Consider the following 16,356-nt stretch of genomic DNA (forward strand, 5'->3'; position numbering starts at 1 on the left):
CCAGGATCCCATAAACCTTTTAACTGCTTTTTTCTCAACCTGCCCTGCCATCTTCAACAATTTGTGCACACATACCCCCAGGTCTCTCTGTTTGTGCACCTCCTTCATGATTGTACCATTTAGTTTATATGTCCTCTCCTCATTCTTCCTATCACATGTTATCACTTCACACTTTTCTATGTTAATTTTCTTCTGCCACATGTCTGCCCATTTTACCAGCCTATCTATGTCTTCCTGAAGTCTATCCCACCCCTCCTCACAGTTCACTATACTTCCGAGTTTTGTGTCATCGGCAAACTTTGAAATTGTGCGCTGTACACCCTCGTCCAAGTCATTAATATATATCAAGAAATGCAATGGTCCCAGAACCGAACCCTGGGGAACACCACTGTATATCTTCCTCCAATCCGAAAAACAACCGTTCACCACTACTTTCTGTTTCCTATCACTTAGCCAATTCTGTATCCATGCTGCCACTGTCCCTTTTATTCCACGGGCTTCAACTTTGCTGGCAAGTCTATTATGTGGCACTTTGTCGAACGCCTTTTGGAAATCCATGTACACCACATCAACTGCAATACCCTCATCAACCCTCTCTGTTACCTCATCAAAAAACTCTATTAAGTTGGTTAAACACGATTTGCCTTTAATAAATCTGTGCTGGCTTTCCTTAATTAATCCATACCTATCCAAGTGACTGTTAATTTTGTCCCTGATTACTGTTTTAAAAGCTTCCCCACTACCGAGGTTAAACTGACTGGCCTGTAGTTGCTGGGTTTATCTTTACCCTATTTTGAACAATGGTGTAACGTTTGCAATTCTCCAGTCCTCTGGCACCATCCCCGTACCTAAGCAGCATTGGAATATTATAGCCAGTACCTCTGCGATTTACTCCATCAATTCCCTCAGCATCCTAGGATGCATCCCATCCGCTCCTGGTGATTTATCTATTTTAAGTACAGACAGCCTTTCTAATACCTCCTCTTTATCAATTTTTATCCTATCAAGTATCTCCACTACCTCCTCCTTCAATGTGTCTATGGCAGCATCCTCTTCCTTGGTGAAGACAGATGCAAAGTACTCATTTAGTACCTCAGCCATACCCTCTGCCTCCTTTTTGGTCCCTAATCAGCCCCACCCCTCTTACTGCCCATTTACTATTTTTGTGCCTATAGAAGACTTTTAGATTACCTTTTATGTTGGCTGCCATTCTATTCTCATACCCTCTCTTTGCCCCTCTTATTTTCTTTTTAACTTCCCCTCTGACCTTTCTATATATAGCCTGAATCTCAGATACCACCTACCATCTATCAAATGTGCTCTTTTTCTACTTCATATTCTCTATCTGTTTCGTCATCCAGCGAGCTCTGACTTTCGTTGCCCTACCTTTCCCCCTCTTGGAAATGTACCTCAACTGTAACCTGAGCTATTTCCTCTTTAAAGGCAGCCCATTGTTCCATTAAAGTTTTGCCTGTCAATCTTTGACTCCAGTTTACCCGGGCCAGACCCATTCTCATCCCATTGCAATTGACCTTCCCCTAGTTAAACATTTTTACTCTAGATTGCTTCCTGTCTTTTTCCATAGCAAATCTAAACCTATGGTACTATGATCACTGTTCCCTAAATGTTCATCTGCTGACACTTGCTCCACTTCACTGGCCTCATTCCCCAGAAACCAGATCCAACAATGCCTCCTCCCTCGTTGGGCCGGAAATATACTGATCAAGAAAGTTCTCCTGAACACACTTCAGAAATTCTTCCCCTTCTCTGCCCTTTGACGCATATAAAGTTGATGCCAACTTCTCTTACTCCAAACCTCCCAGCTACATCTCACTGGCTCCTACCACTGTATGCATCTTTGAGTGTTACAAGTAAAGTATACTAAAATTGGAAACTTATGAAAGATAGAATGAGACAGTTAAATAAAAAGAAGAGAAATAAAGAGAATGATGGTGTTGAAGGAGACACAAGGAGATAATTTGTCAAAATAGAAAAAGAGAGTTTGCAATAATGGAATAAATAGAGAAACACAGCAAGAGATAAAAGGAAAAACTATTATACTAAAGATCTGCAATATAAGCAAAATACTGGTAATACACAACAGGTCAGTCAGCATCTGAAAAGAGAAGGTTTACGCTTGAAATGTTAATAAATATATCTAAGTTTTTAGCTGGTTATACTTCAAAGTATAACAATTTTCACACTGATTTATTTGAGTTGGAGCCTGGAATTTACTAGCATCTGCCAATCTGAAAATTTCCCTCACCAACAGCAATTACCTCAGGATGTTGCTATTTACAGTAACTGAACTTTGTCATCTTAAAAGGGACAGACCAGATTAAACAGAGCTCCACTTTAGCAGCAGATTGATACATTGAGCATTGCATGGTTTCATGCTCCAGTCATTGCAAAACAACTTGCTATCTGACTATCTGTCTTCAGTATTTAATAGTTTTTCCTTTTTATCTTTTGCCACATGAAACCCAGTAGTTTTTTTGTTTTTCGATGCTGACAGACCTGTGCATTTCCAGCATTTTCTGTTGAAACAGTTAAAGAAAAAACAACGCTGAAGAGAGAAAATACTGAAATACTTCTATTGAAAAATCATATCTTAGTTCAGTAAGAGTCACACATAATGAAACCAAACATATTGGACAGGGTTGGGTGGATAGGTGGCATTCAAAGGGCTAAGACTCAGTAAGACCTAACAATAGGCTGTTATTTTACTGTCATGTAGTTCTTTCTAGGCCGGGCTTATAAATTATCAGATCAAATGGTTGCTACATTGCCAATCTGATTTTGTGCAATTCACATATGTTATACAGAACCCCACCAATTCGAGAAAAGTTTGGTTTGTTCTCGTCTTAAAAGGAGGCTGTTCGAAATCAAAGCATTTTTTTTTAATATTTCGAGAGTAGGGTGCTTGTATTTGCTACCAAGTAAGCATGGAAATAAAGACTAGGTGGGCAAGTAAATCACATAGTCTCTGTAAGCTCCAGTGTTGAACCTGAATTCTAACCCAGGCGCTTCAGGAAAAAAACGACTGTTTGGACATGATCCCTAACATTCTGCTGAGAGTCATCAATTATGCAAGGTAACGGCACGCACTGGTAAGGGAAGGAAGCGCTCCAATATGGCGACAACCGCAGTTTCTCCTGCATCCTTTCAACATCTGCAGTACAGCAACGCCTTTCGGGATTTGTGTTAATGCACAAAATGTAAGTGAATCCCTTCTTTTCCTACGGCGGTAGCGCATTTTTCTGAAATAAGTGGCATTTTCACCTGCTGTAGCCCAAGCAAGCCGTTGCCGCAGAGCAATTTTCCAGCTGTGAACATCGTCTGCATTTCTGAGTAGGGTGTCTGCCGGGGCTCCCCAAAACTGCAGAGCAGCTATTAAATCGCAGCCCCCTCCCCTCCTCCTGCTTTGCCGTGTATTTCGACTTGAATATCGCAATTGCATCGATGTCGTGATATATTTAGATGCCAAATGAGCCCCCTCGCCCAAAATAATGTCGATAGATCTAGATAATCCAGGTTTGAACTTGTCCCTGTCCCATTAAAAACAGAATTTTGAATGCATCAAATTGCACCATTTTATTGAGACCCGGAACACTTTCTACAGCAAGAAGGGGGGGGGGGGGGTGGCTGATGTTTGGCTCGTTTAAGTTCTTCAAAGGTATTTCAAATCTGTGGTATGCGGTTAAGTGTTATCGCAGTTGGAAAGTCCGATTGAATCCAGTTGGTGGGGCAGTGCGAAGGTATTCTGATTGTATTTGGTTGAAAGCCTGGTCTGTGGTGTGAGGATAGTGTCAATCCCCCTCCCCTTTACCGAGCTGAGCTCGGCTCGCTCCCTGCTTGGGTGACGGTGATGTTTCAATGAAATTTGTTATTGCGGGTGTGGTGCTGTGGATTAAACCGGTGGATCTAATACTGTCTGCAAGAGTGTTTTATTGAAAAAAAAATAGATAGCACGCGTTATTTTCTGATTTGACAGAGGTGAGTCAGGCGGGGATTTCTTTAAGGAATGGCGTGAAAGGTACCGGATGCCTGAGTACTGCAGTGCTTTTTCCCCCTTCCTTGTGAATCCAGTGAACCTAACCCTATATATTTTAATATTAATTATTTACACATATTGCTCTCTCCGTATAGACTGGCGATTACTGTGTGAGGGGAGGTTGCTGCTAATCTGAAAACGTTGCGAAGAAACGAGAGCTACAAGATTAAATGCGATTTAAAAAAATGTGATTTATATGGTTTGGATGTACTGAGAGAACCAGTTGCAGGGATTAAGTGGTCATGTTGTTAGGTAGGTGTGTTGCAGAGACCTGAGAATGTGGCTTTGAATACAGGGGGTGTGATTGGGGGGGGGGGTGGATTCCTAATTTTGAGAATGTATGTTTTTCAATGAATGTATTGATAACTCAAGGTGTTATCTTCGAATTCAATCTTTTTTGTAAAAAAAAGCCCTGGGAAATGATCATCTTGGATCCACGCTGCTTGCTGCAGATAATCGGTAAAACGTCACACAGAGGTGTTTTGTCGGCCTACCTACAGTCTATAATGGAAATATAATGCATCCAGGATGTTGCAAAGAGTTATTTGCTTAACACAGTGTTAAAGCTATCATAGCAGCTCATAGTCTTTGCCTCTTTTTGAAATGCATTTCTTGAGCAAGCTGTAAAGTAAAATAAAGTATTGCGTTCTTGTCTAATAGTTTAGAAATGGTGCTGGGAAAGGCCTGTGAGCGTTTTTTTTCCCCTTCAAGAGTTGCGTTTTAAATCCGTTGCGTTTGCTTGGGCGCCGAGTTAAAGTGCTGGTAGGTGAACTGGACAAGGTGGTGGTGTTGTATGCGGTTATTTGTTGATTGTGTGACTTGCCCCTGAAAATTGTTGATTTATTTTAAAATGTAATGTATAAAGCCACTTAAAAAAATGGTATTTCCTAATCTGTTACACACTTTGGCCCTCAAACCCCCCTTGGATATACAGACCTACTTGCGGTGCTGAAAGAACAGCGCCAGGTTCCGAGTTTTGGCCTAATCTCATCTCCGCCTTATTCCTCCTCCCCCCAAAATATCCAGCATTTAATGTTAGAATATATAGTTATGTTCGAAGAAGTAAATGTCCTTTTCCATATTGTTTGCCTATCCCCATTAAACAATCTAAAATCACCAGACATTTATTACTGGTGCCCAATTCACATGGGCGGAATGTCAGTGCCACAGACCCCCTCCCTTTGTAACATGCTTACCAAGTGTTTTACAGCATAGCCATATTCATAACGTATTTTCATGCTTTAAAACCGACGGAATTTAAAAAAAATCGTTTTAAGGACACACTGCACTCCGTGCGATGGGAAATGTTTGGGTATATTGAACACTATTGACTCCTAAAATGTGGAGTGCTAGCTAAGTTTTGTGTTTCCACTCCATCCGACCCTCTCGATAACATGACATCCACCCTAATCGAGTCCACCTGTATAAATGGTTTGCTTTGCAGGATTCGGTCTGGGTGTGGTTTTGCACTATATTTACAATAGTGCATCTTTTTTTTATATTGACCAACGTATCTCATTGTACAAATATATCTACTGCAAGGCGGTAACCACAATTGTGCTATTTCAATTAAACAATTTGATCTGCAAGACTAAATAAACGATCAGATGTGGCATAAGGAACGGTGTTGCTAAATACAGCCCAGAGCAACAACGCAAATGCGATCTTTCTGTTAAGTACGTATACTGTGCCAGGCATTCTGTGTGGTTATTTTGATTGAGAACGAATGAGGTATCTTCTAGCTTTTCGGCATGTAGCGCGCTATCCTATTACCCTTGTAACTTTACTTAACAGCAAATTAACACTGTTATAATTATTGGTTTAATTTATTGGCATTGGTTACTCTGTTTTTCCCGCTGCGTTTTTAACGTTAATATTTTATCATTTGAGCGATTAAAAACTGCATTTTAAATTTCAGCTTGCAGCCTCTATTCTGGACACGTGATTCCCATTCATTATTGATTGCCTTCCTGCTGATGTGGCTGAAATAGTCATAGGAATAAAGAAATAACCCGGAATCGATGCTTAAGACAAAAAAATCAGAAGGTAGGTTCCTGGTTAATAATCAAAAATCTTTCGACTGTATTCTGACTGATTTATAGCCTAAATTTCCCCAGTTATTGGAACTGAGCTGAAAAAAGCTGATTGAAAGCAGGCAGACAGGATTATATCCTAAGGAGTAGGGAGATCGGATATCGCAGGGAGACCAGGGCGTTTGTTGTGGACATGTGTCGTAATAATGACAAATCTGGCGCTTGTTTGTACAGTGTGTGAGATTTTTAATTTATTGGCGTGACACAGAAGTAAAGTTGCCATTCACTAGCAGTGTCTGTCAACTTTGTTCTAATACCTGAATTGGCACAGGTGAAAATGTAGCAGCTCCAAGTGCTTACTTCTGTTTGAATGAGTGTTACTTACCTTGGCCTTTGGTCTGAAAGAGAATATGGATTTTACAAAGAGTGCGAACTTTTTATTTCAATTTCATGTTTAGACGGGGTATAATATAATCACATATACCGCAGAACTGTTTAATTGGTCTGTTTAGTCTGTAAAATTACACATCACGTTGTTTTAAAATCGCAAGGAGTCAACTGGGCAAATAAACAAAGGCGTTTTAGATCAATAATTGAGTTTTTAATAACAAATGTACAGTGATAGCTTGCTGGATTGAAACTGACAATCCAGATCTAATATGGCTTTTCCTCTTAAATATGTCATGGAATGATTGAAACTGCAACACCAATAATATATTTACAAAATAAAATTAAATATGGAAGAAGTCTGGACTGTTTCAACATAATTGCCTCCAGTGAGAAGTTTAAACTGATGATAAAGCACATATCCCAGTTTGAGCTGTCATAATGTAACATATGAAAAGGCAGAGTTACCTTTGCACTGCAGGAGTTGGAGAGTGTACACACTATCTAAATAGGAGCTTGAGTTTGAACACTTAAGTTTTACAATAATTTGCTTTCCTTGAAACAAAACTGTTCCGGCAACATTCTGCCTCTTGTGCATATTTTCAGCCTGCTGGGCCCAGCCCTAAACAAAAACTCTGAGATTATGTAACCCACTCAAGAGATTATTTGCTCTTTTGAAGTGGGACTCTGGAATGTCAGTTGTGGTTGAGTTCTAGTTCAAAACTAACCGTGCTCAAATATTTACACATGTAAAGAACATGATTTTGCAGTGTTTTTAGTGCATATTAATGCATTATAATGGTAACTATGAATTTAGTAACTTATGGAAACAAGTATGATCAGAACATTATTGTGCTCCTGCCTACCTTCTCTTGCTGTTATGTTGGAACATTTACTGTGCCTGTTTGAGTGTTATGCTATTATATTTGTACTATATAGAATTGGTCAAATTTCAAAAGTATTATTTTTGGATATTTTAACATCTAGCCTTTTGCCCACATTTCATTGCATTTCAAAATAATCACTTGTATATGAGCACTTTGGGGCATTTCTGAAAGACCTAATAAAGTGCTATATAAAATAAAATCTGTTTTTCCTCATTGTTAGCTGAAGGAAATATTTAATGGCGAACTTCAATGCTAAATATTGATTTTCATTTGTTTACTATTTGTACTACTTTTTTCTTTCCAATTTATTTTTAAAAGTTTATTTGTTGAATTTTTATTTAGACAGAACTGTCCCATCCTGGAGGCTACATAATTGAAGACATTGTTGCAGGATGAAAAGATGGCAGCGCACATGCTTGCACCGCCAGGCCCTGACAGTTTCCGCCTTTTCACCCGCGAGTCTTTGGTTATCATTGAGCAGCGGATTGCTGAGGAGAAGAACAAAACCCCCCCCAAGCAAGACAGCAGCCACCGAGATGATGATGATCAAAATAAGCCTAAACCAAACAGCGACCTTGAAGCGGGCAGAAGTTTGCCATTTATTTATGGCGACCCCCCTTCTAAATGCATTGCTGAACCATTGGAGGACTTGGACCCTTTTTATATAAATCAGAAAGTGAGTGCCTTGGACAACAGTTACTAGCTCTTTTTACAGGGGGAAAGCTGTAAGATCAGGTTGAAGTAGCAGAGGTGCGGTTGTAAGAATAGTTTGGTGTTTTCCACTTGCAAAAGCTAACAGTAATTGACTTGGGGGAAATGGGCCTCAGTTTTTAAGTTTAAATTTTAGTCTTGTGATTCTGGTACCATAGAAAATTGGATCATATTTCTCTTGTCTGATCATTTTGCAGTCTTAGCCTTGACCTGTAACCAACTTCCACTCAAAAGAGCTTTGTACACTGCCCTTGCATTGGCCACATACTTGTTTTGTTTTAAGTTATCAATTGGGTAATAATTACAAATTCACATAATTTCAAAGCATACACTTTTTCTGGTTTTTAAAATGAGTTTTTATCTGATTTTATACTGGTCGTCGTGTAATTTTCCCAATATGGCTTCCACATATTAGGAAAGGGTTAAGCTGGATAGTCATTGTAAAGAGTTTAATGACGGAAATATGGATGAGCCTTCACCACATGAATCCACCACTATATCGTGGATATTCCAGCCCATCAATATAGCAAGACATAGATGCACCAGCCAAAACAGGGGGTTCTTTTCTTGCTCAGTAGGTGCAAGGCTTTGCCACATCTAGTTCTCTAAGGCTATTTTCCACTGGGTGATATGGCCCATGTTTTTATGTTTACTGGTGGTAGAAATAAAATATGTTGTCCCTGAAATCATAATTTACCCCAGCAGTGATGATGGATTCTAACATGCACTGCAGGATCAAAATGAAGGATTGGGTGTATGTTTTTTTCAAAAATCAATAATATTCCTAAACTGATAATTGGAGCTCTGAGGGACAGGAATCCAGTTTTTTTTATTCTGCCCATAAAAATATTTTGAAATAGTTAAAATGTTAAAATCCACCTTGACACACTTTTGTGACTATGTTGGAAATCAAAAATGGATACGCCCCAACTTCTCCCTCCCAGCTGATCTACATTAAATAGCCAGAGCAAGGTGCCAATAGAATGGTAAATTCTCTGCTATCCTGAGAAAAGCCCCACAATTTTTTTGATTGAAAGATAACTACAGCGTTTGTCCTGTTGAATTGATAGGATTCAAAATGCTTAAGTTGACAGATTGACCGCTCCTTTCTAAAAGGTTTCCTCAACATATAATGCCAAGTTCATGAGATCTTTGTGACCTGTTAACTTTGTTTTCTTGTATTGCTTACCTCCATGAAGTATTATGAAGTTGACTTGGATAAAAAAAATTCTATTAGGAGATGGCTAGATTTTACAATTAAGAGAGCATCAACTGAACACATTTGTTTTTCGATATGAATGTTTTCCTATTAGGATGTTCATATGTTATGTCTGTGGCTAGGGCTTGAGGGGAAAATCAGGTGTGGGAGCAGGATTGTGAGAATCTGTATAAAATAGGAGTTATGCTTTTGTGAAGTTGTCTGTTCACTTTGTTTTCCAACAAGATGGATTTTTTAAAGAACATTGTGGCACTGCAAGTGCAAGTAGAAAACTAAGATGGAAGGAGTAAAATTAATACTTGGTGAGTGAAGCTTTAAATCCTATTTTCAGTGGCTTGGTTGGAGCAGGAGTCACTAATAACTTGTGCCAAGACTCAGTCGGCAAACTTTATTTTACACAAAGCATTATCTGTAGTAATGAGATTCTGCAGTCATTTTACCCTTGAGCCTGGGTTCAAATCTAGTTGAGACTGATGGGGTGAAAGTCTCTGCCTGCTATAAGGGTACAGATTTAAATGAATTTGGGCAGTCTCAACCTAACCCAGTTCTGAGTGGGCACAGGCCTGCAGCACGAAACAGGCCCCCATTTGGCAATTCTTCAGCTTGGTTCCCACTGACCACAGGTTCGGTATGCAAGGCCAAGCTAATACATTAGTTGTGAGAGGCCCAAGATGGAGGTTGAAGAGAATGAGCATTTTGTTTGCTGAGGTGAGGAGGCAGGAAAGATGCCCATTTTTGGAGTTGTCATCTCTTGTTTTTATAGTTTGTTGGACATTCATATCTGTCCAATAACAGGTGTGTTTGTAACTTTTTATTGGGGGAGGGTATGTGGAATCATGCTATGCCAAGTCAGTGCTCCCATGTTACTTGAGTCGTAAATCAAACACTATCAAAAATTCACTTAATTAAGAAACGGATAATTTGTTTTTTCTTCCATGCAGTTCAATGAACTACATTCATCTGAAGTGACAGAAAGCAGCGTAAATATCATAGAGAGATATATGTACACTCACAAGTGTCATGCAGTCCTTCTTTGTTCTCGGTTACCTTAAATCTGCTGGTCTGATGCAGCTGATATTTTGTGTAGAATTCCTCCTGCAGTGACATTGTGAAGTTTCACTCTCGTGATGTGAATGGGGAGTACACCTGTCCTTGGTAAATTCTGCTCACTGTGGGTGAAAGGCCAAGGCTTGTGGTGCAGGGCGCCGCCAAGGCTGAAAAGAAGATGGGGTAAATCAGTAAGTAGCACTTGGGTGGAGCGAAACTTGGATTTTGAAAGTTTATTGATTGCAGAAGGAAAGGAAGACCATGGGAGATAACTATTTGCACAAATTCTGGGATCCAGATCTAGAGATCCTGAGAATCATTGACTCACTACAGCCAGCAACAATGTAATTTTCCACTTGGTATCTCTATTTGCAAAATATTAAATGTAGCGAGCTACTATCAGGGCTCAGGAGACTTGCTACTGAGTGGTGTTCTCTTTTTCTGAGTACTACTGTTAGTAGAGATGGGACAAACAAATGTCATCACCACCACCACCAAGAAAAGCTCTGTCCCCTGGCTTTCCCCAGAACTTCCTACACTCTGGAGTGCTCTCCCCAATAAGGTGAGACTCCAGCGGCGTGTGATATCCATTGGGTGAGTATACAATATTTCTAAGTAAACTTGTGACTTGAATGGAATTGCTCTTGAAATGAATGTGTACAGTCTCAATCCAGTTTTGAACAAGTATGAGCCCACAGCACAAGATTGCCACAGTTAGCTGCTGTAGAAATTAGAAATTGCACTAATGTAGTAGGAGGTGCTATTTTCTGAATGGGGCTAGGGCGCATCATCTCAACATTGTACAGGGAGCTTTACTCCATATCTTATGATGAAATACCTAACCTGGAACTGCTTGATACTGATGCTGAGTACCCGAATTGGGAAAGTATTCCATTCTCTAGCATGAACATCCTTCACCTTGATTGGCACAGAATCCGTTCTTTTCCTAGACTACCTTCAATCAGAAATTTTGGAGTTTAAAAGTTGGTGCAGAGAGAGGTGATGTGGAAGACCCAGTTGGCTTACAGATGTCTCCCAGAGGTCAGCAGGAGGCCTTAATAGATTTACTTAATTTTCTGCGTACACGCTGGTGGTGGAGAATGGTGCAGGCTGGCAGTGTACATCAGAAACTCATCATCATAAGCAGTCCCTCAAAACGAGGGCTTTCACGCCAAAAAAAGGAAGAGTTCACAGATGTTTCAATGAAGGACCCGAACTCCATCCTGAAGGGTGGAAGATGCCTGTGCGTGGATTTTTTTAACGTGGGGTGGCCGTTGCACACCAGCCACCACACGGGCTTGACAGAGCTAGGTCTCGGTCCAGTGGCAAGGGTTACCCAAGACAACTGGAGACCAGCTTTGCTGCACGGACCTAGTGTGCGCACGTGTCGCAGTGTGGGCTGGCCCCGTGCTGCCCCTGGGCCCCTGGCCCCGAACTCGTGCCTCCCCTGGGCCCCGAGCACGTCCCTCTACAATCTCTCGCCGCTCCTTCGCCCCGACCTCGCCGCTCCTGCTGTATCTGCCCACGCTCCAATCACCGACCTGGACCTTGCTGACGTCACTCTTCACAGCCGTCACCCTCCTGCACCAGCTAGAAACGAGCAGGCAGCGCACCCACACTTTTCCAATATGTACTGCCTGTGGGCGAAGCTCAGAAAATGACCCCATAATCTCGGGCAGAAATACTTCTACTGAATTTGATGAATAGTTAAATATTAACAATGAGTTAAACATAAATCTCTATACGATGGCGGGTTAAGCATTTTTCTTATCAGGTGACCATATCCATGAACTTGCTTGCGCCAAAGAAGAAAAAGGATATATTTTTATATCGCAGCCAGGTAAGTGTTATATATGATGTACAGGCTCTGTAGGCTATCCATTGCCTCTTATGGGCTTATTTGGCTTAGATTACATGTATGATGTGGAAACTACAGTCACACAATTGTAGCAGTAAAAAAATTGTAGGGGCTTCATACTTAATAGCATAAAAATCAGAATTTTTGCTCTTTTCTAGTGGCAGCACTCTGGCCAGGAATAAAATCTGTTAGCCCATTGCCAGTAGTTACGTACCCTGAGCTCTTTTTTCACTTCTTGTGGCTATCCGTTTTCTTCTGTCGTGCTGCACCAGCCACAATTTCCCTCTCTGGGTTGTTTTCTTGCTCAAAGTTATCCTGACTCTTGCCGCCACCCTCAAAGCAACCCGTTTTTTGTTCTGTGGCTGCTGAAGTTGCCGTCACTTTTGCTGATTCCTTGAAGCTTTTCATTTCCCTTCTGAGGCTACTTGGTTACTTTCTGAGGCTAGCCATTTCTTTCCATGGCTGTTACCTTCCTGACATTACCCTCTTGCTGCTTCTCTTTCTGAGGTGATCATTTCCTTCTCTGAACCTGCCCTAACTGTAGCATCCCTAAGGTTCAGTTCTTCTCCAAATCCACCTTTACTTCCTGTGCCCTCCCCAAGGCTACCAACATCCTTGTAGGTACAGTGCAGTGCTTGCTTCCATCTAAGTCCATGACATCTGCAGGCAGCAGCATGTCCCCACAACATTACCTGCACAATTGCGGAAACTGCTGGGGTGAGCCCAGCTCTGATTGTGTAATGGTAGTCTACCGCATCTCTATGGAAAATAACCTTTGAGAAAGATATTAAATGTTTATTATATATGTGTATATTTTTGTAAGAATATCATTCACATGATAAACCCGGTCTCCCAGTGGCATTATTTCTCAGTGAGAGTCTGATTGTGACTTGTTCCTTGTGAGTGTTGGGAGGCCATTTGGCTATTTGGGGGCTCATGGCATTCATACACGTGCATTTCCAGCAGTGTTGTTGGGTTGTGACTTTCCCCTTCCCTAACCGAGGCAGAGGTCAGTTGTAGCAGCCCTAATACTAGCTGGTTGAAATCTGCTAACTCAACACACACTGGAGATTGAATCAGACCTTCCTGGTCTGTATGGCTTAGCTATTTGCTGCATGAGTTCATTGTGGCAGTGGGAGAGATTTAAAGGAAGTGCCATTTGTCTTTTTGTTGTGGTGCAGGACGTATGCCGAGTGATTGTCATTGTAGTATGGGGGAAAGGAAAAGTGTGCCCCCAATTTCAAATTTGTCTTGCTTTCACAGGTCCATAATCTGAAGTGTAAAAGTGTTAACAAAAATTACATCGATCAGATCTAGAAATGTGGTTAATGGTTTGAGGTCTTTCATATTCTGCTGTTTCATGTGATGTTATTTACACTGTACACAATGGATTTCTAATGTTCAGCAGACCCTAAAGTTTACATAGTACTATTAAAGGCGGTCGACAATGAAAGCAGGCAGCCACAGGCTATCTGACTTCTCTAGTGACACACGACACTGAGGTGCAGCCTGGCTGTCCAAGTGGATGTTGTCTCAATGTTTTGGCCAACATCCCTCCCTCAATCAACACCACCAAAAAACAGTCAACTGCTCTTTCCATTGCAGTTGTTCGGATCTTGCTTTGTGTCGAATGGTTGCCACGTGAGCCTTCAAAACAAGAGTCACAGCATTTCGGAGTAACTCATTGTATGTGAAGCACTTCAAAACATCACTCGGAGATGTGATTTATGGCACTATATAAATCCTAGTCAGTGCAAGAACACTACCACTGGACCCTGTACTCTTTTCTGGTAGATCTTGCTGATCCTCTGCTCAGTGCAGTTAGGCTGGAAATATATTTTAATAATAAGCTCCCAGGTGGTGTTGGCTCCGCCTGGGTAAGGTCACCAGTTCTGGATTGTGCACATTGTGATGGTCTGTTAGAATTCCTTTACCAGCAGAATCCTGATCTGCCTTTGCATTAACACAAGGGAGATAGAGAAAAAATGACTGGCGCGTTTGCTTGCAAAATAACAGTGTTTGCCACTTAGCCCTGCTAGTTTACATTAATCTTCAGCAGCATTCTTTGATGGGCAGGGGGTGTTCAACTTTCACTTTGTAATCGGATGGCCTTTTAATGTTGCCCCCTGCTGATGCCACTTGTTTATTTAATACAACATCACGTATGAAATGTAAAATTGCTGAATCAAAGTATCATTTCAGCTTCATACATTTTGAGATCATCTAAGCTGACCGGTCAGCTTCTTTGGCAATAATTTAAATGTATAGACATGCATTCTTCAGTTAAGTAAGCCTGTTTTTTTTCCATTAATATTTTATTGCACTTGTGACTGTATTTAATGAGATATTCAACCAAAGTACAATAGCAAGAGGTATTGACTTAATATTTTTAGCACCTTTTTTGGTGTGAGTTAGACCAAATCTGGCCAGTAGATCCTGACACAATAATGATAAAAACAAATGCTGAAACATTTAGGAGATATATCAGCACCAAATTGTTGCCCCAAATATATCAGCACTAAATTGTTAATTGTTAACAACAAAATTGCACTCAAAATGGCTTTCATTTTTTTTCTCTGCGTGTGCCTGGAACAGTAATAATCTGATTTCTGAACAATTGTTTTGCTGTGCCAACACAAAGGGGGGAAAAATGCAGAGCCATCTGTGCAGTAAAACTATAAATTGCCCGAGTGCACAAGGTGGCCACGCACAAAGCAGATCACCTGTCAGGCAGCCGATTTTGAACTCTGTCTTTCTGCTGGTTACTGCCCGATTTCCCTGCCCGATTTCCCTGCCCGATTTCCCTGCCCGATTTCCCTGCCCGATTTCCCTGCCCTCCTCAATGTTGCTTCTCACTCTTGCTGATCTTTCCTCTTAGTCTCATCCTTACCCCTTCTCTCCACTCCTTCCTCTTCTATGTTCTCATCCACACTGCCTTCCTCCCTCATGCATTTCTTCCATTCTCCCTCACACTTTCCTTCATTTCTCACTCGTGTCTTTCCTTTCTTGATGTACCCTTCTGTTCTCATGCTCCATTTCTTTCTCGCTGTACCATTTCGTCCTCCCACCCTCCCTCTACCCTTCCATCCTCCCTCACTCCCCTCCCACCCTCCCTCTACCCTTCCGTCCTCCCTCACTCCCCTCCCCCCTCCCTCTACCCTTCCGTCCTCCCTCCCTCTCCTTCCGTAATCACTCCCTCCTCTTGCCCCCTTCCTCCCTCTCCCCTTCCTCCCTCTCCCCTTCCTCCCTCTCCCCTTCCTCCCACTTCCCTTCCTCCCTCTCCCTCTCCTCCCTCTCCCTCTCCCTCTCCCTCTCCCTCTCCCTCCCTTTCTCTCTCCCTCTCCTTCCCTCTCCCTCTCCCTCCCTTCCCTCTCCCTCTTCCTCCCTCTCCTGTTTCTCCCTCTCCTCTTCCTCTCTCTCCCTCTTCCTCTCCCTCTCCCTCTCCCTCTCCCTCCCTTCCCTCTCCCTCTTCCTCCCTCTCCTGTTTCTTCCTCTCTCTCCCTCTTCCTCTCCTCTCCGTCTCGCTCTCCCTCTCCCTCTCCCTCTCCCTCTCCCTCTCCCTCTTCCTCTCTCTCCCCTTCCTCTCTCTCCCCTTCCTCTCTCTCCCCTTCCTCTCTCTCCCCTTCCTCTCTCTCCCCTTCCTCTCTCTCCCCTTCCTCTCTCTCCCCTTCCTCTCTCTCCCCTTCCTCTCTCTCCCCTTCCTCTCTCTCCCCTTCCTCTCTCTCCCCTTCCTCTCTCTCCCCTTCCTCTCTCTCCCCTTCCTCTCTCTCCCCTTCCTCTCTCTCCCCTTCCTCTCTCTCCCCTTCCTCTCTCTCCCCTTCCTCTCTCTCCCCTTCCTCTCCCTCCTCTCCCTCTCCCTCTCCCTCCCTCTTCCTCACCCTATCCCTCCCTCTCCCTCTTCCCCCTCTCCCTCTCCCTCTCCCTCCCCCTCTCTTCCTCACTCTCCCTCTTCCTCACTCTCTCTCTCTCTCCAACCCCCCTCTCTCACTCTTTCTCGCCACCCTCTCTCTTTCGCCGCTCTCTCTTTCGCCTCTCACTTTTTCTCTTCCCTCTCTCTCTCTCTCTCTTTCTCTCTCTCTTTCCCCCTTCCTTCTATCTCTCTCTCCACCCCCTCTCTCCCGCTTTCCCCTCTCTCTTTCCCCCCTCTCTCTTTCCCCCTC

At 42.3% G+C, this 16,356-nt stretch overlaps 1 protein-coding gene across 1 annotated transcript in view; it reads left to right on the forward strand.

Annotated features, from left to right (window-relative positions):
- Positions 1–7,761: 7,761 nt before the first annotated feature.
- LOC139240932 (sodium channel protein type 8 subunit alpha-like) overlaps positions 7,762–16,356 on the forward strand; it is a 291,960-nt gene continuing 283,365 nt past the window's right edge. Inside the window, exon 1 of the mRNA XM_070869475.1 lies at positions 7,762–8,037. Coding sequence (XP_070725576.1) covers positions 7,762–8,037 — 276 coding nt within the window. The remainder of the gene's footprint in view (positions 8,038–16,356) is intronic.

Source organism: Pristiophorus japonicus, chromosome X (assembly GCF_044704955.1).
Source record: "Pristiophorus japonicus isolate sPriJap1 chromosome X, sPriJap1.hap1, whole genome shotgun sequence".
Classification (NCBI taxonomy): Eukaryota; Metazoa; Chordata; class Chondrichthyes; family Pristiophoridae; genus Pristiophorus; species Pristiophorus japonicus.